Genomic DNA, 23,815 nt, shown 5'->3' on the forward strand with positions numbered 1-23,815 from the left:
ACGCTAATGGACTCCACCACGGCGACGGCAGAGCTGGGCTGGACAGTGCATCCTCCCTCAGGGGTGAGTTCTCTGTTCTTCTCGGGATTGAAGGGAACAGTGGTGTAGGACCCAGATTGGGGCAGATTAACAATCCTAGATGTTACTGTTTACTAAAAGAGATTCACTGAAATAGGGCCAAAACCAAAACAAGCAGACGGCAAAAATGTTCCCCCCCAAATTCCTGAATTCTGAGATTTTGAAAATGTTTGATATGGGGTAAGATTTTAAAAAGCATCTGCGTGATTAGGAGCCGAATTCTCATTGGCTGTCAATTGGACTGAAACGCCTAAGGGGCTAAATCCCTTTTGAAAACAGCGGTCAGGTGCTTTTGAAGCTGTAGCCCACTCTCCGTAGTCGCTGAAATGCTCAGAGCGGGGTGGGAGATTCAGCAAATGCTTCATCACAAAATTTCCCAGAACTTTTTTTTTTTAATTGTCAAAATGTGAGAAATGTCAGTTGTTCGGGTTGGAAAAAGGCGTGGCCAGGAACACTGAACCCAGACACATCCGCTGCAGGCCCAGGGCCTGGCATGAATTGGTGAGAATGGCAAGTGAAACTGGCCTGGCTTCTCTGGCTGGTCGGGAAGCAGCCAGAGCTAGACAGCTCAGCTCCTGCCAAGTAGCTGCAGAAGGCGTGGCAGAGGGGTCCTGCCTTTCCCCTCTCCATAAGGGATCATGGCATCTCCTCCTGGCAATAAGTGCTGCAGTCTTAGGAAATTAGCACCAAGGAAGCCAGTCACTGTGGGCCAGATCTGACAGTGGTGACGCCCTGTCTGCTCGCAGCAATGGGAGCTTGCTGGAGGAAGTACTGAGTAACACCCAGTAAGGGCCTGGGCACTTGGGTCTTTAAGTGGCGCACACGTCCAAGGAAGTTCAGTGGGGTAATCTGGACTCTCCCTACACTCCACTCCAACCAGACTACTCTCACGGTGAACCAGATCCTGGGGGCCTTACTCAGACAAACTCCATCCGACTTCCAGGGGTGTATGACTCCAGACTCAGCCCTGGCCTGGAGGTTGTGAAGGACACCAGAGAAGCGCTGGGTCTGTTCTGTGCTCTCCCATAACACAAAGATCCATTTGAAGAAATGAAGAGAAACACGGCGGCGCAGGTGGGCCTGCAGGGTTTGAGCACCGTGTTCACTTGTCCCTGCCTGGCAGCTGGGAGCAGCCCGTGTTCACTGCAGATGACTCTCTGGGGCTGGGGCGAGGTGTTGTCAGTGGAGGGCCCTGGATTCTGGGCTGTGCTGACTGAGCCCAGTTTGGTGACTGTGTGTGCGTTGAGAGACTCTATTCCGTCGGGTCTGTGGGGCTGAGCTGGCAGGCTCCAGGAGAAGTATGACAGGCACACGGAGGCCAGGGTGTGTCTGCATGGCAAGTGCAGAAGCTGTGCACCCGCCCCAGGGCTCACCCCAAAGCCATGGTGACAGAGACACCACGCCGGAGTACACATCCCTCGGCCATTTCCCCTTGCCTGGGGGAGGAGGAATTTCCTGTCCCGCAGCAGCAAACTACAAGACCCCCATGTTGGCAGTTGGCTCAGCTGTGACGGCAGAGCACTTTGGAGGAGAGCTCCGACTAAGGCTCTCATTCCCACCTGCTCCTGTGTCCTCACACCCAAGCAGTGTAAGGGGAGTTCTTACTACCGTGACTGGCACCTGGTGCCAGTGCTGTGGGATCTCAGCTGGACCGAAAGCCTCAATTCGAACCATTTGGCTCAGTGCAGGAAGTGCAGAGGCATATGACAGGCAGTCAGGGAAGCACTGGATGGTGACTCGGGAGAAGATCCAGATCTGAGATGTTGTTACTTAACCACCCAGTTCCTGGGGCTGTGCTGAAGGCCAGAAACCCTGCCACACCCAGACTGAATTCCCCTGCTGTAGTGCGGAAGGTCTTGGCGCTGACAGGAGGGAGTATGCTGGTGTGGTTAAAGCATGGGGTGCAAGGTGGGCCGATGTGGGGTCCATCTGCAGCGCCACCACAGACTGGGGAAAGGCGCGGCCCCTCTCGGCACCTCAGCTCCCTGGCCACAGGGCCCTGCCTCCTGTGCGGGAGGCTGCGTTGCTACGGAGGTGCTGTACCAGGCATGGTGTTATTGCCCAGCATCCACTGCAGTCTCCCACCTGCCTTGGGCACTGACAGGGCTCTCTGAGGGTGCGGGGGGATCTGCCCTAGAGCCAGGGGCCTGGCCTGCAGCCACAGCTGGGGCATTGCCAGGCCACTCGAGGAGCCTCACTAGGGATTCTTTCTGAAGGCGCAGACAACCCGCACTCTGGGCTCTCCAGCCCCGCGTCCCTGCTCCCCCACAGCTCTGGGATCACCAGGGACTGGAGACGGCCTGGGGAACACCAGAGGCACAGAGAGCTTGGCGGACCCCAGAGATGCAGGCGGCTTGGCTTCCCGTTGGCCTCAATTGCCCTGACCTGCTTTGCCCTAACCTGACATGTTCGATCACAGGGGCCTGGGCCAATACACACCCAGCATGTGTGAGGGGATGGGGACCGGGCCAATACACTCTCCTGCAGAACCCACCTGTATTTGTTGTGATTTTTCGGTTGCTTTTCTGTGCTACTTGCCCCTGTGATTTGGTGCCACTGCCTTTGTAAGACACCGGGACAGTTTTCTTCTGGATGATAATGCTGGAAGAGCTGTATTTCATGCAGGGCAGGGAAGTTCCCGTCAATAGATTTTGTGACTGAATGTTCATCTGCTTCCTCTTTATCCCTCCTGGCCACTCAGCATTGCTAACAGCCAGTGACTGAAATGTGTGGCAAAACCTGCTGCAGTTTTCCACTGCAATATAGATGATAGTGAGAAATAAAATCTGTGGAAGCAGATTTGTGGACAGTGCAAATGAGGAAAATTGGAACTATGTGAGGATCATGTGGCTGCCTTTATGTGAGTGCCTCCACTGGGTATTTAGCCTAAACGTGCGCGGCGCAATCTCGGTGCCTAGCACTGTAGGGCCTGAATGTCTCTCGTGAGGCTTTTCATAGCCTGAAGGGCCAGGGCCGTCGGGCAGGTGTGCTCTGGCAGCTCTCCGAGAGTTAGCATTGAATTTCTGCTGGCGGCAAGCGGTGGAGGGGTTCGCTCTGGGAATGATGAGAGCTCTGGCTAGTGCCTTGTGCTGGGTAAGGCAGTCCTGTTTTCAGGGAGGGCGTCTTCCCAACACATCAGGTTTCACGTCCATGGGAAACTGTTTGTTTGGCTTCTCAGTGAGCAGGCTTATGGATACGCCATTCCAGCTGCCTGGGATTTTGTCACTAGTGCCTACTAGATTCCCCCTCTTGCTGCACTCCAAGCTGTAGCTCACGAAAGCTTATACTCAAATTTTTTAGTCTCTAAGGTGCCACAAGTCCTCCTTTTCTTTCTCCAAGCGGAGTGTGCCGCTCAGCGTTTCCAAAGACTCTCAGTGCCTCATGCAGCTCCCCGCTTGCAGCAGGAACCTGGCAACCCTGGACCCCGCTGCTTCCTGCGGCTACAATCCATGGTGCTGGTTCCTGCCTGTGCCATGGGAAAGACGCTGGCTTAGGTGTTGTGGGTGGGATGGGGCCACCGCTGGATGCTGCACCCTGTCTGGCCTTGACAAAGCCATGGGAGGAGCTCTGCTTTCTTGGGACAGCTCAGTTGATGGCTAAGCCTCCTCCCAGCCAGTGTCCCTCTCACATCTGTGCACACCACAAATGAACAACTCGTGTGCCTGCCCCAGCCCCGGCCTGCTGGGTAGCCATGCGTTCCTGCTCCAGGGTGTGCTCAGCGCCACCTGTGCCGAAGGGAGACGTCCCCAAATGTTGACCGGTTTCTCCCCTGAGAAGGAGCCTTCAGGCCCCTGCAAGGATCCGGGAGCCAGGGGCAGCAGAGGGGCAAAGGGCTTTCTTTAGCAAGCACAAGGATTTGGGGCGTGTCCATTCACTCTGTGGCAAGGAGAACCGTGTCTTTCGCTTGCCTTCCACCTGGGCTCCATTGATGGCATGTTCAGCAGCAGCCTGGATATTCAGCACTGGGGTGGAGTTTTGCCACATCCAAGGCAAAGAGAACCTTTCTTTTGCCCTCTCTCTGGATGTACTGGGCTCTGTGGAGGGGAGGGAGCCCCACGCACAGACGAGGGAACATTGTTTGCGGGGCTCAGCTTTGTCAAATCAGTGCCTTTCCCAGAGCTGAAAGCCAGGCCTCCACTGCAGCATTGGTTCCACATTGGGAACCAGAGGCTGGAGAGAGCTTGGAGAACAACAGGTGCCAGGGGTTGGAAAACAAACCTTGCCAGGTGTGGAAGGCTCAGGGGACTGGGCAGGGTCAGTCTGGAGAGGAGGCAGCTAAGGGAGATGTAATAATGGCCTTTAGATCTGCCAGGAGACCTTGTGCAGGAGACAGACTCAGCTATTGCCGTTAGTCCCCAGGGATGGTGCCACAGCATGTGGATGAGCCTGCCACAGGGAAAGCCCAGGGAAATAGCAGGGGAAACATCCCAAATATGACTGCATAGGGAGACCCTGGTGTCCTCTCCACCACCAAGTCCCAGTCCCTGGGGGAGCTTTAGAAAGCATGCCATCAGCCCTGCACCCAGGCCCTGAGCAATGGATCAGTCACTAGGAGCCCAGATGTATTTCCTGGGTGTTACCTGGGTCCTGGGTCTCCTCTCTCAGCCCCTGGAGTGAGTTAGGAGGTGCTGAGGTGCTCGTCAAGCCAGCCAGCTCTGCTGGCTGTTGGGGTCAGAGTTTCAGCAGCCAGCCTCTTCCCTTGAGAACATCCAACCTGCTGGGCGCAGAAGGTCTTGACTGTCTGCCCCAGTGGGCTTGAAAACTGGGGACAAAGAACTGTTTTCCTGTGCGTCAGTGTAGCGTGTTGCCCAGACTGACCTGAGGGGCTGTGGAAAGAGGGAGCAGGGACACAGGACAGGGTGAGGTGAGGTCGGTGGGCAGTCAGTCTTGGTCAGGGTATTGCTGTTATTTATTTGGATTACCATCATGCCGAGGACAGTCCTGGCCCAGGCCCCCATGGAGCCAGGTGCTGTACGAACGTAGAATACCAGCAGGTCCTGGGCTCAAAGAGCTGCCTATCTAGATGAATTTGGTGGGTTTGGGGGTGGGGGCATGAGAGGTGGGGAGATTAGGGGAGGGGGATAGGAAGCAGCCATAAAACAAGAAGGGACCGTCCCAGTCACACATGCCAAATGTCTAGAGAGGTTGTTTTCCTTGTAGGTTTGTTCCATGTCCGATGTGAGGTGAGTTTGTGGCTCTCAGTCAGGGCAGTGGTCCCCAAACTGTGTGTGGGGGTGGAGGAACATCCGGGAGCACATGGTAGGACTCATGCCAGCCCCCATGTGGTGGCAGGGGCGGGGTGCACCACCCAGCCCCGCTCTGTGCCCAACTCCACTCCAGCCTAGCCCCCAGCTGCAGCTCTGGCCCCTGCTCAGCTCCCAGCCCTTGGCCACGGCCCTGCTCCTGGTCACAGCTCGGCCACTGGCCCCTGCTACTGGTCCCCGCTCCTGGCCGCGGCTCCACCCCCAGCTGCCGCCACCGGCCACAACTGTGCTCCCAGCCTGGGGAGGCGCGAACACATTCCATTACTGGTAAGAGGGGCGCGAGAGGAAAAGTTTGGGCACTGCTGGTTAAGGGCTCAGTGCCTTTTGCACAGGTCGGCCCTGACTCCCTTCCTTGCTGGCAGCCTCAGGACAGAGGCTGAGGAGTGACTGAGCTCCCCTCTCCTCTCCGAGGGGCCCCCCTGCCTCAGCCATGTGCTCAGCGTGGGGAAGCTTGGCTGCCCCCTCTGCTCATGTTGCTGCTGCTAAACCAGACACTTTCCATTTCCTGGGCTGCTAATCGGCGCCTTCCACTAGTGCTGACGGCCCTGGCCTCTCGGCCAAGGTTCAGCCTGGAAAAGGATTTTACCTCCAAGTTAGGAACTCCTGAGAAAGCAGGTTCCCGTGGAATGTCTGCCCCCTTTGTAACCACGGTGGGACCAGTGGGAGATATCTGCAAAAGGCATCGTGTTACTTTACTACGAGGCCGGACCGTTAACAGGCCCCTGCTGGAGAGGATCCCTGGTAAAGACATGACCTACTCGCAGATGGGATTCACGTCCCTGTCGCAGCCTCACCACACAGCCCCCAGAATGCCATGCACACACCACCCCCGATCCATCTCCTGGGAACCGAGCATGGGGCTGGGCATTAAACCCTATTCACAAACCAGAGCAGCTCCCTGCGGACAAGGCAGAGGCCGGGCCTCAGCCCAGGGGCTAAGTGTTTAATTAGGGTTTCTGCTACATTTCAAGCAGTTAAAGGAGCCCTGACAAGTAGTTTGGAGTGAATAGTTCTCCTTCAGCACCTTAACACTGGTCTAATCTGGATGGCGAATGCCCTTTGTGATGTGTTTGAACCCTACCCAGCCTGGCACTGGGATCAAAACTCTAGTCCCTGTTTGGGTTGGACCTACCCTGCCTAGCCCAGAGCTTTCCTGCTGGTGCAGCGGGAGCAGCATGTCCCAGGAGCTGTGCAAGCGTCCCGGGAATGCTAGCGCAGAGGCAGGGAAGCTTGGAAGGGGGAGCCGGGTGTCCCAGAGGGGAGAGTGAGTGATGTTCACCAGCCTGACCAGGCCAAAGCCCAGGTGGGTGGCGGGCGTGGGGTAGGGTGGGGAGGGGAGGGGAGGGATCTGTTTCAGCTTCCCAGGTGATGATCTCCCAGCCAGCGGGGAGCGAAGCTACAACAAACAAATGCCTGGCCCGGCTGGCCGTGCCCCTTGAAGGTGAGCAGGGCGGCCCCTGCTGACGGGTCCCTCTCCTCGTCAGGAATGGGACACACTCTGCCAGGCTCACTAGTTCTTGTCTCTGCAGAACGGGGCGGAGGCCTGCTCTCCCCCACCCACTACTTTGCAGGCTGTTCTTGGAAGGCTGTCCCAGAATGGGGTGTAAGGTGCCCCCGCCCCCCCATGGTAGGTCCTGCAAAATCTCAGGCTGCCTTTCCCGGCAGAGCGGGGCTGCGAGCGAGAAGGAACTACTGCACTGACATCCTAATGGCAAAGGGGCTGGCGGGGCAGCTCATTCCTTTAGCAGAGCCCACTTCCTGGGGGCACGGGGCCTCCTAAAACGTGTATCATTGTAACCCACTGCTGTGTGTGTTCCAGGTTCCCCTCGGGGAATCTGCAGAGGACAGGAGTCTGCTGCAGCCCGAGCCAGGAAGCTTGGCTCTTTAGTTCAGGCTGTATTTAGTTTTGGAGGGCCACAGTTCAGCACCTATGTGCTGGCCAAGAGAGCAGCCATCACATGCTGTTCTTATTGACTGTGCTATTGGGCCAGGGATCAGTCAGGGACTCTGGAGTTTCTCACTTCTTGGGTGCTGGGTGAGTCCAGCCCAGGCTGATGCCTTGTGTAAAATGAGCCAACAGGTCTCAATCTAGTTCCTAGTATCCCTGTTATACAAGGAACTGTCCCACGTGGCACTAATGGAACCCTTTATGGAAGGCTTTGAAGAGGCAATGGGCCCCGGAGCCCAAATTCCACTGTCAACCCCAAGCTTCAGGCCAAGGTTGCAGGCGGAGTGGGAGCTTGCGCTGCCCCCGTGGTGTCTGTTCTGTGTGGAACAGAGCCCTTTGGTCTGCACGGGCCCTGCTGATGCAGCACCTGGCACAGCGCATGCACGTTCTCTCACTCAGCTTCAGAAAAGGAAAGTAGACAATGATGCATTAGTAGCAGCATTGCCAGCAGATCGAGGGAAGTGATTATTCCCCTCTATTTGGAACTGGTGAGGTCCCATCTGGAGTATTGTGTCCAGTTTTGGTCCCTCTCCTACAGAAAGGATGTGGACATATTGGAGAGAGTCCAGCGGAGGGCAACGAAAATGATCAGGGGGCTGGGGCACATGACTTACAAGGAGAGGCTGAGGGAATTGGGCTTGTTTAGTCTGCAGAAGAGAAGAATGAGGGGGGATTTGATAGCAGCCTTCAACTACCTGAAAGGGGGTTCCAAAGAGGATGGATCTAGACTGTTCTCAGTGGTAGCAGATGACAGAACAAGGAGTAATGGTTTCAAGTTGCAGTGGGGGACGTCTAGGCTGGATATTAGGAAACACTATTTCACTAGGAGGGTGGTGAAGCACTGGAATGAGCTACCTAGGGAGGTGGTGGAATCTCCATCCTTAGAGGTTTTTAAGGTCAGGCTTGACAAAGCCCTGGCTGGGATGATTTAGTTGGGGATTGGGCCTGCTTTGAGCAGGGGGTTGGTCTAGATGACCTTCTGAGGTCTCTTCCAGCCCTAATCTTCTATGATTCTGTGTTACAGCCACATTTTTCTCTCTGGACCATGCAAGGCGCAGTGCTGGGTTGGGGCAGCGTCCTCTACAACACAGCATCCTTCCCATCTCGGGGTGGGGCCAGGAGGCAGAGTTACGGATGAGTTTATTCACCAGGCCCCCAGGACAGACAGGGAGATGCAGAGCTGAGACGGCATTTTACTTGGAGAAGAAATATGGAAACACACAGTACATTTCGGAGACATCTGTCTCCATCATAAAGGAGCATTGAAAGGCACAAATACACTGAAGTCAATGGGAGTTTTGCCATTCACTGCAGTGAAGCCAGGATTTCACCCCTGGAGTCTGACCGTCAGTTGTACCTGTGTAATGGTGAAACAGTCATTCACTCCCTTTGCCCAGCTGTAAGTGACGGCTCAGGGTGGAAGTAATGGAGACTCTGGCCCTTCTTGGTTTTCTTTGCAATTTACTTTTTAAAATATCAAGTACCCTTTTCCCTGTGACAGTGGAATGAGCCAGGAGGTGAGAGCCCTTCTAACAGAGGCCCAGGCTGTGCTAGACACATGTAGGTACTTTAATGACCTTGAAGAGTCTCCTCTGCCAATCAGTGCATGTATTTCCCACTAACACGAGTGGAAACCAAGTAACCACCCGGGAGAAGAGAGCCCCTAGCCAGTGTGGTGGCTTTGTCCTGTCCCAGCAGCGGCAGTGTAGCCTGAGTGCACCACGTATCCTTTGGCTGCTCCCTCCCCAGCTCCCTCCTTTACTGCATCAGCCATTCCCAGCACCTGGCTGCGCAGCGCGTTAGATGAGCATGAAGCATTTGAGGCTTGTGCCCTGGCTCAGGGAGCACGGAGACTGGGAGGGACCCAGTGTACGCTGGCATTGGACTCTGGGGTGGCTGCACCTAGCCACAGCCCTAGTGTAGATACAATTGACCCTGGTGCAGCGCAGTTTGTACCGATGCAGCTGACCCCACATTGAAATGGGCTTCTCCTCTACCTCCAGGCAGCCTGAGTCTTTGTCTATCAGGGGGTGGGGAGAGGCAGAGATGTGCCCCCACCGGGTATGTAAACGGGCGTAAGCCGACTGCCAGTGAATGTAAATGCAATGCAGCCCAGTGACTCTTTGTGTCCCATCCATAGTGGGAAGAGGTGAGCGGATATGACGAGAACATGAACACGATCAGGACGTACCAGGTGTGCAACGTCTTTGAGTCCAATCAGAACAACTGGCTGCGGACCAAGTACATACGGAGGAGAGGAGCTCACCGCATCCACGTGGAGATGAAATTCTCCGTCCGGGACTGCAGCAGCATCCCAAACGTTCCTGGCTCCTGCAAGGAGACCTTCAATCTCTACTACTTCGAATCTGACTTTGACTCGGCCACCAAGACCTTTCCCAACTGGATGGAGAACCCCTGGGCAAAGGTGGACACCATCGCGGCCGATGAGAGCTTCTCCCAGGTGGACCTGGGTGGCCGCGTGATGAAGATCAACACCGAGGTGCGCAGCTTTGGGCCGGTCTCCAAGAATGGATTCTATCTCGCATTCCAGGACTATGGGGGCTGCATGTCCTTAATTGCTGTCCGGGTCTTCTACCGCAAGTGCCCCCGAGTGATCCAGAACGGCGCTGTGTTTCAGGAGACGCTCTCTGGAGCAGAGAGCACTTCACTGGTGGCGGCCAGAGGGTCGTGCATTACCAACGCAGAGGAGGTCGATGTCCCCATCAAGCTGTACTGCAATGGGGACGGGGAGTGGCTGGTGCCCATTGGACGGTGCATGTGCAAAGCTGGCTATGAATCGGTGGAGAACGGGACCATCTGCAGAGGTAACCATTTTTCGTTGCTTTTGTTAGGATGCTGTGTCCTTAGCATGGGAACCTGTGATTGCGCCGGGCCAGGGCACATAGGCCACAGCCCCCTGGCTCTTGAAGGTGCCTCATCATGCTGCTTCTCCTGCAGCCAGAGGGAGGTTGGCTGCCACAGATTCGTTCACATGATGTTAGCAAACCTACCCTGCGCAGTGGCTTTGTCCTGCCTCTGCAGTGGCAGCATAGCCTGAGTGCACCATGTATCCTTTGGCTGCTCCCTCCCCAGCTCCCTCCTTCATTGCATCAGCCATTCGCAGCACCTGCCTGCCGGGCAGTGGCTCTTTGGCAAACTGTTGGTGACTGGGATTTGTAGGCGATATTGTAGGCCCTGCTTCCTGGCACTGGAGGCGGGTGGGAGAACCTGGGTTGCTCAGGGTGAGAATTAGGATTTGTAGCTTTAATCTGCAGCTCTGTCAACCTGACAGTGTCCTCCGCAGCCAGGGAGGGGAACAATAGGAGAACAGCCCAAACAAAGGCCCAAGGGAGCACACGCTCTGCCTAGAGCAACAGATGGGCCTCGCTGTGAGGGCTGAAGCAGTGTGCGTGTGCGGCTGGTCACTTCCCCTTTGTTCTTCCTATGGAGAGCTTTCCCTGCTCTTGCCTGCACTGGGCAGCACGATCCAGTCCCTTCCATTCATTCTGCAGGCTCTTCATGATCTCTGTGAGAGCTGGCCATTGGTTCTAAACATGCATCTGGCTGGCTGATCTCCATACACCTCTCTGTCGTTGGCTGATTTCCCATCACTATGGTCCCTGTTCATAGCCTGCTTGGACTGCCTGTCCTTGTGCCTCGGGACACCATGAACACATGCTCCTTCTAGCTAAGCTTCTGCTCACACCTGTGCACTCCTGTCTTTCTGAGCACGCCTGCCCATTTGTGCCTGAGTCGGGTGCCCGCTGGTGTGTACGGTGGCCAGGCTTGCACTCCCGAGCCATTTGAGGGACACGCACACACAGACATGGCGTGTTCCATGTTCAGTGCCCGCGCCATGCATGCTGATCTCCCAGATAATCTGCTGTGCTTCACCTGGGAAAATGCCAAGTGGAAGGCTCACCCTCGACTGGCTAGGGGGTCCTGGCATTGCCTGATTACAGTACCTGTGAGTCGTGCAACTCAAGGATGCCAGTAGCTCTTAGCATTGCAGGGCTGGGTTACGCTAGCCAATCAGAACAGGTGGCGAAAGGATGGGTGGCCAGAGTCCCTCCCTGCAGCAGCAGGATCTGAAGGGGAGTCCATTCTTAGGGAGAATTGTGATCCAAAGGAATTATGTTTAGACTGTAACAGGACATCCAGACTATGGAGCAATGTCTAACAGAGGTACTGCTAGGAGTGGCTGCAATCTGGTCCCTTACTGTGGCGGGGAGGGGAGAGCAGCAGGAGAGGGTCACCCAGGAATGAATAACTTTCATTTGCTCCCCCCGTAATTCTTTCTGGCCTTCCAGCCTCCTCCCCCAGTTCCACTGCTCTCTTCCCCCCATGTCTTCAGGTCCGCTCACACTCCTGGTGCCAGCTCCCATCTTAGCTGCTGCTTCTTGGAGATAAAGTTTCACTTGCAATTGCCTGGAGGCTCAGGGGAATCACACATTCCTCAGCAGATAGGCAGGCCCTGGGTGAACCAGCAAGGTACAAACACAGTAGAGACCACCAGGACTAGGGCCTCCTGCAGGCACAGAAAGTCAAGGTCTGCCAGTCCCACTCACTGCTCAGAGGAGAACTCTCCCTCAAGGTCCCAGCCAGCATGATCCTCCCTCGCTCTCCGCTGGCACTTTGTGTATCCCTGAGAACTCCACAATTCGCCCCTTCTGCCCCATGGGAAGGGTACTGGAGAGGGGCTGCACTGCGACTGGAATACAGCTGAATCAGCGTGACTTCCACTGGGGTTTGCTGAGGGTTCGGGCTGGAGCAGCTCTGCCTTCCCCAGTCCTGGGGTGTGGCAGGAAATGGGCTCGGGGTCACCTTGGCCTTCCCAATGGTCCGACAGAGCCCGGGTCTTGCTGCTCACAGCTCCTGCTAAAGGAACCTGAGTCATGTGCTGCAGGTGGGGTGGGGGCAGGGTGGGTGCTCTGAGTTACCTGGCTGGAGGCGTCAAGGATTTGGATGTGGTTGTTCACTGTTTTTCTGCTGTAACACAATAAGTGTAAGTCAAGTTTTTCTGTTCTCTGTCAGCTGTGGTCATTGAAGGGCCCAAAAGATCTGAGGGCTGGTTCTTTGGTTAATCACTGTGGGCATGTCTGGATTAACTCATCAGTTAATGGGAACATTCTACATCCTGGTCCTCAGTGCAGAACCCGCCTTTGTCTGCAGCGGAGGACTGAGGCATCAGCAGAGTTGTGCGTGGAGCTGGGTGGGCAGCTGCACGGCAGGGTGAGGGGCTTTGGTGGAGGAGCAGATGTACAGGGGAAGAGTGCAGAGTGTCCTTGCACTGTGCCAAACTCCAGCCGATTGTTTTGGTGACCAGGTGGAACCGTGGAGGGTCACCCCACTGTGTGCTCCCTTGTCTGTTTCCACCAGCCCCTCCAGAGTGCTGCCTAGAGCCCAACCATGGCGTAGAGGTGACAGTGCTGACGTAATAGACTTAGGCTTCTGCGAGGCGTTTGACTTGGTACCGTGGGACATTTTGATTTAAAAACTAGAGAGGTATAAGAGTATCATGGCGCACATTAAAAGGGTTAAAAGCTGGCTAACTGATTGGTCTCAAAATGTGATGGTCAGTGGTGAATTGTCATTGAACAGGTGGGTTTCTAGTGGGATCCCATAGGGATCAGTTCTTAGCCCTACATTACTTAATATTTTTATCAGGGGTCTGGAAGAAAACAAATTCATCACCGATAAAGTCTGCAGATGACACACAATTTGCTGGGGTGTGTTAAATAATGAAGAGGACAGGTCACTGATTCAGAGCGATCTGGATTGCTTGGTAAATTAGCCTCATGCTAAATGTAAATGTAGACATCTAGGAACAAAGTGGGTAGGCCATGCTTACGCGATGAGGGACTCTAACCTGGGCAGCAGTGTCTCTGAAAAAGCTTTTGCGGGCAGTGGATAATCAGCCGAACATGAGCTCCCAGTGTGACACTGTGGCCAAAAGGGCTAATGGGATCCTGGGGATGCATAAACGGGGGAATCTCGAGTAGGAGCAGAGAGGAGATTTCACTTCTGTACGTGGCACTGCTGCAACCGCTACAGGAATTCTGTGCCCAGTTCTGGTGTCCTCAGTTGAAGAAGGATGAGGCTAAACTGGAGAGGGTTCAGAGGAGAGGCAAGAGAATGATTAAAGGATTAGGAAACCTGCCTCATCCTGATAGACTCAAAGAGCTCAATATTTTTGTTAAGCTGGGACTTGATCACAGTCTATAAGTAGTTACCTGGGGAACAAATATTTAATAATGGGCTCCTCAGTCTTGCAGAGGAAGGTCTGATGTGATCCAATGACTGGAAGTTTCAAGCTAGACAAATTCAGACCGGAAATAAGGCGTATCATAGAATCATCATAGAAGATTGGGGTTGGAAGAGACCTCAGGAGGTCATCTAGTCCAACCCCCTGCTCAAAGCAGGACCAACACCCACTAAACCATCCCAGCCAGGGCTTTGTCAAGCCGGGCCTTAAAAACCTCTAAGATGGAGATTCCACCACCTCCCTAGGTAACCCATTCCAGTGCTTCACCACCCTCCTAGCATCCATTTTTGACAGTGAGGGTAACAAACTGTTCCAATGGCTAATCAGGGCTGTGGTAGATTTTCCATCACTGTCCATTTTTCAATAGAAGAGTGCATGTTTTTCTCACAGATCTGCTCTAGGAATTACTTTGAGGCAGGTCTCTGGCTGGTGTTATACTGGACGTCAGATGATCACAATGGGCCCTTCTGGCCTTGGAATCTGTGAATGTCTGACTCACTACCCTAGCCGTCACTATGAAGGAAATTGGTCACAGGTCTGTGCCCAAGGGACACAGTGACTTACCAATGGAGCAGGGCCTGGAGACCAATATTCCTGTTAGAAAAGGGACCGTCAGGAGAATTCAGCCCTGCCTAAGCCAGAGGAGGGGCAGTTATGCCCCCTGCTCTGGTGCTCATCTCAGTCCTGGTGCAGGGTAGGGCAGTCATCTGTGGGCCATTGATGTCATAACTTTCCAGCCTGTCCCCTCCTGCCTGCTCTCTTCCCGCCTCACAATGTCCCGTGCAGGGGGACCAGGTGCAGGGATGTTGCTGCAGAAGGTACCCTCAGGGCCATGCGGCTGCCAGATAGCCCGTTTGTACTGGGTGTGCCAGCACAAAGGTTCTGCAGGGCACAGTGACTGGGGCACACCATCTCTGTGATACTGTCTGTGCACCTGGAGAAATGAGGCTGTTCTCTCCCTCTTCTGCACGCTCATGTCCCTGCCCTCTCCTACCCTCACTCAGGCCTGCTCACACTGAAAAATTAGATCACCCTAGCTACGTGCTGGAGTTGGGTCGACCTAACCTTTGGTGTAGATGTGGCTAGGTCAACAGAAGGATTCTTCTGTCAGCTTAGCTACTGCCTCTTGGGGAGGTAGGTTACCTGCATCAATGGAAGCCCCGCTTCTGTTGATGTAGGAAGTGTCTCTGCCCCAGCAGCACCGTAGTTGTGCCGCTGATGTGGCCGTAGCATAGACATGTCCCAGGGTCAGCCCGGAGCCTGCTCAGAGGCTGCTGGAAAGGGAATGCTTCTCTCTGATAGACTTGGAGATGATGGTAGTAGCTGGGGTGCTAACAGGATGCAGCTGAGCGGCAGGCCAGGGCGGAGGTGTGGGAAGGGAATGTGACAGTCTGGTTGGAGAGAGAAGTACAGTTTTGCAGCTGTGTAATACACTGACAAGGGAACTCCCAGGCCCAGGAGCAGGATGGATGGTAGGGGAGAGAGAGCCAGGGAAGCTGCTGAGGTAACGGGAGGGAGGAAGAAAAGCGTGCGAGCCTGTGAAAAGGAGTGAAAAGAGGCAGCGCAGCCAGGGGGATCAGATTGGCTCCTGGGCAGACACAGTTATTGAAACATTTCATTCCAGCCAACAGAGCCGTCCCTTGTCCAAGCTAAATATAAAAATCCCATTACAGCCCCGATAGCATCTTGGCAATCGGTGTCAAGACGGTGTTTCTTCAAGATCAATTATAGATATGGTGGAGGGGATTGTGAAGGGAAAGGTGCATCCTAATGCACGCGCTGCGGGGTGGGGGAGTGCGTTGCCTCCCAGCGGGGAAGGGAGGGGAAGGACAGCAAGCCGGCCTTAAAATCCCTGAATCTCTGCGACAATTAAAGGGATGAACTGCCCTGGGATCAGAACGGGCCCTTTTGGGTCTGCAGGAAAGGCTGGCCCCTGGAGCACCCCGGGGCAGGCGCTGTGTTGCGCCATAGGCCTCCCCCACACCCCAGTGCAGGGGCCAGGCAAGCATGGGGCAGGGCAAGAGCAGAACACTGGGGAGAGTCTCTGGGGCTCTAGGTGGTGAAGTGGCTCCTGGGAAACTCCTGCGGGGGGCTTGCCTTCTGTGTTGCACTGTAAGCACTGCACCCTGGCAATTTGGGGCTGTCCTTGAGGCTGCTGATGCCCTTGGCAGAGATCAGTGCAGCCAGGACCTCTAATTACAGCAGCCTCCTGAGAGTGCCTGTAGGTTGCTCCACAACACCACAGACTGTCCTGTAGCACGGCCTCACCTGACATGCCTGACATGGTGTTGGGACTTGCATGGAGAGGGTGTGGGGGGGCCATCAGTATAAGGTGGCCTGGGACATACCAATGAAGTTCCTGCACTTGGGAATTCTCCATCAATCCCTTGTGTCTGTTTACAGCCTCTGTACCCTGCCACATCTTCTTGTAGGGGCCGGGCAGGGGACCTGAAACCTCAAGGCTGTGCCAGCCTCTCTAGGACATTATACCTCTCCCAGGTCCCTGGCTTTGGGCGGGACAGCGGGGTAAAGCTTTCTGTGCCAGCCTTGGACAGATACGGTGGGATTTGCTGGAGCCCCTACAGTGTGGGCAGAAGCCAGGAGGAGATGGAAGGGTTGAAGAGGACATGCAGGCAGATTCAGAGGCACGTGTACAACCCCCGTCTCAGGGAGGACAGACAATGAGTGAGGGATAGCAGAGGGAGATCCCTGTAGATATGAATGGTGTTGGGAAATGGACCTTCCAAGGAGGAATGTCCAGGTGTGGTAGTGTAGGTGCTTGTGATCACAGGTACCAATGCTCTCTGGGTGTCTCAGGGTCAGTGCTAGTGGTCATGGGGACCAGTGACCTCCAAGGGTCAGACATAGGGGCTCTGAGGACAAAAGAATGGGTAGGTTCTCCAGGATGAACCACCCAGCCCTCTCTCGTAAGTGGGTGGAGGGGGACAGTGGGTTGTTAACGAGACTCCCAAGGGACTGATGAGCACAGAGCCAGACTGGCTGCTGCCAGCAGTGACACACACTGTGTTTATACAGTTCCTAGCATGGGGGGGTCCTGGTCCACAATGGGTTCCTAGGTGCTTTGGTAACATAAATAATACTACAGAGCTGGAAAAGCCGCGCAAGGTATTGTCCAGCCTGCTCCAGAGGGCAGCTGGACATTGTTATGTCTGTTCTTGGGAAATTCTGAAAAAAATCTTCAATCTGAATCGAAACAAAAAACCAAAATTTCCCATGGAATGAAAATTTTAAAAAATCCTGTTGAGAACCATCAAAATATTTTGTTTCAAGTTGATTCCTTTTATTTTGACTTTTATATTATACAAACATATTAAATATAATACATTCTATGGATTATTAACTAAACTATAGAAATAGGATGAAATGTGATATTTTAATGTAATATAAAAGTCAAAACGAGGGCAAGTCGGATGAGAGTCAAACCCAGACATTTTTGCCTGATCAGAGTGAAATGTTTCGCCGCTATCCAATGGAAAGTAGGAATGATTCCTGTTGATTTTCTCTCGTAAAGAATTGTGTCAGCATCGACAGGCTTCCGGGAAATGTTTTGGGTTTGATGGCGCTGCAGTTCCCAATGTCAATGCTGGCCCAAGCAGCTCTCGCCAACCAGTACTGCCGGCACCTTGGTACAGTGACCTTAGAGTGTCAGGTGCTCGGGCTTCCGCCACTTGCCTGGGAGACTCATGAAGCCCGTGGCATGGCAGCCACAGGCTGCAGCCCAGTCTGATCTGGCTGAGAGGAGAGGAAGTAATTTGAAAGTGATCTAGAAAGTGAGTGAACCAGAGGAGGGGGAAGGAAACCAGAGTGGGGAGAGCGGGAGTGAGATGGGGGAGAGCCGGGTTGTGTCTTCTCTTTGTTTTCCTAGCAGCAGGATTTGGCGAGGTGCAGTGACTCAGTGCTGGTTAATAACATAGCGGCCTGCAATCCAGTCTTCTTGGGGCAGCTGGCTCAAGATCTGCACCACAGCAAGTGGGGGGCGTTCCCTTGGGCGCCATGCTGGCAGGGACTCAGTGACAGGGTGGTGGAGGGGTTGGAGCTGGAAGGTGTTTGGGGAAGGTGCCAGGCCTGACGGCCCAGCTTTGGATTCCCACGGTGGGCTGGGCTCCTGGAAAGTCCAGGGGGAATGGGAACAGGAGGGTGGCCAGCCACAGAGAGAGAGTGTGTTTGCAGGGATAACCATCCCCACCAGAGTCTGAGACCCAGGACTGCCCCATCCCCATGGGGCTGAGCAGAGTAGCCTGTGGGCAGGGTAAAATTTGGCCTAGACACCAATGGGAGCAAGGGCCCAGTCCTGCTTGTGTCTACAGAGCTGTCTCACTGAACAAAAAGGGCATGGGGGGGTCAGGGAGGGAGGGGTGTGAGGTGGATGGGGTTTGATGTGGGGGTTTGGGAGGGGAGGATATAGGGTACAGTGGTGAAGACTGAGGCAGAGGCATATGGCTTTGAGGCAGACGGAGGGGGCTGTGAGACCTCATGGGAAGTTGAGGATGGAGGGGGCTGAAAGAAGGGGGCTGGAAGAGAGAGGGAGGGAGTCCAGGGCTGTGGTCAGTGGGATCTGACCCATCTTGGGGAGGGGCTGTGTGTGTGACTCGGGGCGGGAGGAGGTTGTGCATGTCCGGCTGAGATGTCCTGGGAGCCTCTGTTTGCCTGGTGTCCCTGTCTCAGATCTCTTCCCCTGACAGAGCCACTGTGGAGAATACGGGATACAGGATCCCTTCTCTCCTACATGACGGCACACCAGAGCCTCTCCCAGGACTCCCTGGGGCAGAGCTTGGCCTGTCCATACCAGGTGCCCAGGCACAGTGCAAGGCAGGGAGGGCCTGGAAGAGCTCACAAGCCTTTGCTGTGGCCGTAGCCTGCCCCAGGAGCAGGCCTGCCACGGGCCTCACCCTTCTGCAGGAAGGTGCTGAGTGCTGCCAGCCAGGACTGTGGGGTACTGGGTCTGTGAACATGGGAGCCTCCAGGCCTGTCTGCCAAAGCCCGTGGCTGAGAGAGCTGGGCAGCGCAGCTGTCCCTGGGCTTAGTCACACCTGAGCTCTGGAAGGGCTGTAGGGAGAGCCCTTTGGGGTAGCTCCCTCCCTGTGGGGCACAGCTCAGCCCTGGCATCCCCTTCCTCTCGGCAGCCCCATTGCTGGGCCCCCACAGCAGGGGAGAGGGAAAGGATAGGTGATGGCACAGTGAAAGGGTCTTTGGTTCCCAACCTGCTTCTCTTATAGGGATCTGGGGAGCTGTGACCCCCTCTTTGCTTTCCCCCTGCTCCCCCCCCCCCCCCCCCTCTCAGTTCCCTCCTTAGCCTTGCCCCATCCCTGAGCAGCCTGGCCCAGAGCACTAACCCGCACATGTGGCTGGCAGGTTTTCCCATGTTTCCAGAGGTGGGAGGAAGTCTGGGCCTCTTTCCAACAGCAAAACACAAGCATATAAAAGCCGGCCCTCAGTGTGAAGTACTATCAGATGGCCCGGGCAGCCTGCACGGCACCCAGCCTGCAGAGGTGGAGCACTCCGCTTGCCTGCGCTGTATTATTAATGCGTTTCATTTGGAAGATGCAGCCCAAGTGATTAAAAGGCTCCAAACGTTGCTGAAAGAGCTGGGAAAGTTGCAAGCTTTCTCTGCTGGGCTTTTCATCTGGGTAATACAATGCAAACCTGCTTGAGGCACCATACAAGAGATATTTATTGAGGAAGTTCATGCATCTAACAGCTTAAGCTCTTCTAAGCTTGCAGCCATGGCACAAAAGGATTTGGGAGCAGTTAACAATTCTGTGTGGTTAAGAGATTTTCATTTCCCTGGGTCCTGCTACCCAATCCCACAGGGCCCCACAGGGGAGACTGAGTGAGTAGCACCGCTTGTCTCCTCCGTCCAGACACAATCACTTCCCTGCTTCTTCCCCTTGTGTTTGCAAGGGTCTCATTAACATGCTGCAGCCGAACGCCCCTCCCCCAGGCCTTCCCTCCAGAGACTCTGCATCCTGGCTTCTCCTTCTTCCTCACTTTCTCCTTCTCTCCGTCTCTGCCTCTGCGGTTTTTCTCCATGCCCCGTCCCTTTGTCTGCTCCCGCCCCACCCCATGCACTGTATTAAGCGCGTCTCTGTGTCTGCCTCTCTGGTTTATTGGCTCTGGGCTGGGATGGCAGAGGCAGTGCTATTGTTGTGCTCTCTGCTAGGTCTGGTTGTACCAGACTCTAAAATCAAGCGCTTCCTTTGATAGCAGTGTCCATCTGTCTGCTCGCAAAGGCTTCTGGCTAAACACTAAAGCCAGGCGCTAGGGCAGAAGCAGCTGCCCATGTACCCTAAATGGCATGAGCTGTGCGTGGTCCGTTGGCCTCCCCTTTGGATTACATGGTGTGTCTCAGTGTATACGTAACACTTCAATAGGCCTGGTGTTTCCATTCACGGAGACATGGCTCTTTGGGGCATGGACTGTCCTTTTGTGCTGTCTTGTACAGCGCACTGGGCCCCAGCCCAGCACCACTGCAGTAATGCTCCTTGCCCCATTGGAGTTAATAGGACATTCCCCTCAAGTTCAGCAGGGCTCGGATTTCACCCAGGGTCCACAGACTGTTCCCATGGCTCTCAGAGGTGTTTCTAGAGGAAGGCAAAGAACTCTTCTTTGACTGTCCCCGGGGGTGCTATACTCTGGGGTCAGATGTGGGCTCTCCAGAGTGGGATGCTGCACTTGGGGCAGGCCTCAGTCCCAGAGTTTTGTGTCAGAACCATGTTCTTTAACCCTTGACTGAGTGATTAGCTGCTTAGCCAGACACCGGCCAGTTGTGTTTGCTGCGTGGCTGCGGCTCTGGATTATGGCCCCATTCATCAGGCTGATCCACACAGAGACGAATTGTTGTGCCAGGCTACATGGCTGCTGTTGCTTCCTTGAGAGCCGTATGCAGAGCATTCTCCCCATGCATGAAGCCCCCCTAGCCCTCTTGAGGGAGGGACAATGCCACAAAAGGGTGAGCATTTCTCCCATGTCGGTGTGAACTTCCTGACACAATCCTGACATGGACAGGGACCCACGATGCTGCTGGGTACAGCTGTGTGCCCCCTGTGGCACAGAAGATCCTTGGCAGGTTTGTGTCACTTTGTCTTCAGACTGTTCTGTGGAGCCATACGCCAGAATGGGATTCATTCCAGGGTACTGGATGAGAATGGCATCGGGACATGGAAAGCATTCACCATGCACAGGTGGTGTTGTGCCCTGCGGACTAGCTATGTCCTCTGTGCATGGGCGCATATTAGCCACGTCCTCGTGTGGTCCCATCTGTGTGGACTGTGGTTTTGGCTACGTGACTCCTGGTGTGTGCTGGTTCTTGGGCTCTGGCGCTGCTGGAGTCTAGTGATGCGGGTCCCGTTCTCTGTGCTCCCCCCTTTGTCTCTGCAGGCAGAATGCGGCTCCGTTCTTTCCTCCTCCTCCAGTCTGGTCCCTCCTGTTTCTCACTGACCCCTGCGTGTTGTGAATCCAATTAGCACCGCGATGGGGATCACAGCTGCACAGCGTCAGGCTATTAACTCCACTGAGCATGCTCAGTGCCTCAGAGCCATGGGAGGTGCCAGCCTCTTCTGCTTGTAATTCTGGGGCAGCACTTGGGCTCCTGGCGATGGGAAAGGGGCTGGGGGAGGGGCAGACACACGAGTTAGGTGGCGTATGTCCCCTGTAAGTTCAGCTCCTAGCCAAGCCTGCGACGGGGATGTCCCTGAATAGTGAGGGCGCTCCCGGCTAGGGTGCAGGTTGCCCCCTGCTCACACTGTGCGCTGTGATGGGGGAGGGGAGGATTCACTTTCCTGGAGGGGCTTGGTCCTTTTCGATGGGGCGTGGGAGGCTGCTCGGTGAGGAACACAGCACTCTCAGGAGCGGAGGCTCTTCCCCAGAGGTTATACTGACCTTCCCAAACAGCCAGGGAAAGCAGGGACTCTTCAAGGAACTACTCTGTCAGTTTGCCTTTAAGATGCAGCATGTGGTCAGAGTTTTTCCAGCAAGGCGTGTGTGCAGGGCGAAATGGACCGGAAGAGCTGTTCTGGAATATCTCCCCATGCAGACACTTACTCTAGAATGCTTCTAGAGCTTTACATCCCTGCCCATCTTCCTGATGAGTTCTGGAGAGAGCTCTTCTCGATACCTGTTCTAGCACCACTAAGCTCTGCCCTCCTGCTGCATCGCAAACGGAGAAACCAAGACCTGGAAATCAAACCCAGAACAGCAGCCGTACAATCACTAAGAAAGAAACAATGTGAACGTAAGCATGGCTGGAGCAGGGGACTGACTGGGTGCTATGCCTGTGGGTGCTGCCACTGACGCTGATCTTAGACTAATTGTTTAACTTCTAACTCCCTGTCTGTAAAATGGAGGTGATAATACTTCCCAGACACCAGGGTGTGGGTTTGTTTGTTGTAATTCATCACTGCGTTGAAGCACTCTGAGATCCTCAGACGGAAGGTGCAGTGTTCTCTTCTGCCAGATGTATTCCCCTAGAAATGGACAGCACCACATTTGGGGAAATAGGAAACTCCACAGCTTGGCTAGTTCCCCCCAGGGGCTAATTTTGGGTGTGCTCGTGGGGGAGGTGGCTCTGAGGAAGCTCTGGAGATGACTATTTGGTGCTGCCACAGGTAGGTCTAAGGAGGGGTGCCTAAGGTGATGCTCAAGGGGCCCATTCTGTCACTCTCAGCAATGGACAAAGGACCACGGCCAAGAAAGGTGACTGAATTAAAAACAAATCAAGGCGGGGTTTGTTTCTACCCATCTAAGCCAGGACCTGGAGACTACAGCACAAGGGCCAGCCAAAGGCCCAAGATAGGGGCAGTCCCAACACTCACTAACAGGAGTCAGAGGGAATGGGGTAGGCATGTGCTGCAGGTGGGTGTCACAGTTCATGGCAGATGCCACCTGTATTTCCCCTCCATTCTTCACCAAGGGCACTCATTCCAGGCTCCTGGCTCTTCAGCCATCACCCTTCTTTGGCATAGACCCACGTCCCACTCCCGTCTTGGTTTTTCCAGGCTGCACCATAAGAACGGCCATACTGGGTCAGACCAATGGTCCATGTAGCCCAGTGTCTTCTCTCCAACAGAGGCCAGTACCAGAGCTTCAGAGAGAGTGTACAGAAAAGGGAAATTTTGGAGAGATCCACCCTTTTCTTCAGCTCCTGACTTTTGGCAGCCAGAGGTTTAGGGATGCCCCAAGCATGGGGTTGTCCCCCTGACCATCGTGGCTAATAGCTTTTGATGGACCTGTCCTCTATGAATTTATCTAATTCTTTTTTGAACCCTGTTACACTTTTGGCCTTCACAATATCCTATGGCAGTGAGTTCCAGAGGTTAACTGTGCACTGTGTGGAAAAAGTACTTCCTCTTTGTATTCAGCCTGCTGCCTATTAATTTCATCAGGTGACTCCTGGGTTCCTAATAGTTGTTAATAGTCTGTTAGCCCTTTTTGACCACTGCTGAGCACTGAGCTGAAGTTTCCAGAGCACGATCCACGCTCCAAGATCTTTCTTGAGTGGTATCAGCTATCTTAGAATGCATCATTATGTATGTGGAATTGGTATTATTTTTTTCCAATGTGCATTTCTTTCCACTTGCCACTGTGGAATGTCATCTGCCATTTTGTTGCCCTGTCACCCCGTTTTGTAAGATCCCTTTGTAACTCTTCGCAGTCTGCTTTGTAATTAACTCTCTTGAATAATTTTGTATCATCTGCAAACTTTGCCACTTCTGTTCACTTCCTTTTCCAGATCATGAATGAGTATGTGGAATAATAGCACAGGTCCCAGTACAGCTCCTTGGGAGACCCTCTTGTTTACCGGTCTCTATTGTGACAACTGGTCATTTATTCATGCCTTTGTTCCCTATTTTTCAACCCTTTACTGGTCCATGAGGGGATCTTCCCTGTTATTTCCTGATTACTTAGTTTCTTTAAGAGCCTTTGGTGTGGACCTTGTCAAAAGCTTTATGAAAGTCCAAGTACACTACAGCAACTGGATCACCCTCATCCATATGCGTGGTGATTCCATCAAAGAATTTTAATAGATTGGTGAGGCATGACTTCTCTTTCAAAAACCCGTGTTGACTCTTCCCCAACAAATCATGTTCATTTATATGTCTGATCATTCTGTTTTACTATAGCTTGTACCAATTAGCCTTGTTCTGAATTTCGGCTTACTGGCCTGGGATCGCCGGGATCGCCTCTGGAGCTCATTTTAAAAAATTGGCGTTACATTACTATCCTCCAGTCACCTGGTACGGA

At 54.2% G+C, this 23,815-nt stretch overlaps 1 protein-coding gene across 3 annotated transcripts in view; it reads left to right on the top strand.

Annotated features, from left to right (window-relative positions):
- EPHB2 (EPH receptor B2) overlaps positions 1-23,815 on the top strand; it is a 167,517-nt gene continuing 143,702 nt past the window's right edge. For 2 of the 3 annotated variants that reach the window (XM_027820662.3, XM_027820668.3), the window contains exons 1-2: positions 1-63; positions 9,431-10,115. In XM_027820662.3, the coding sequence (XP_027676463.2) occupies positions 7-63; positions 9,431-10,115 (742 nt within the window). In that variant the 5' untranslated portion in view covers positions 1-6. The remainder of the gene's footprint in view (positions 64-9,430; positions 10,116-23,815) is intronic. The other variant, XR_006286457.1, reaches the window with a different exon arrangement.

This window comes from Chelonia mydas, chromosome 18, assembly GCF_015237465.2.
Source record: "Chelonia mydas isolate rCheMyd1 chromosome 18, rCheMyd1.pri.v2, whole genome shotgun sequence".
NCBI classification, from domain to species: domain Eukaryota; kingdom Metazoa; phylum Chordata; order Testudines; family Cheloniidae; genus Chelonia; species Chelonia mydas.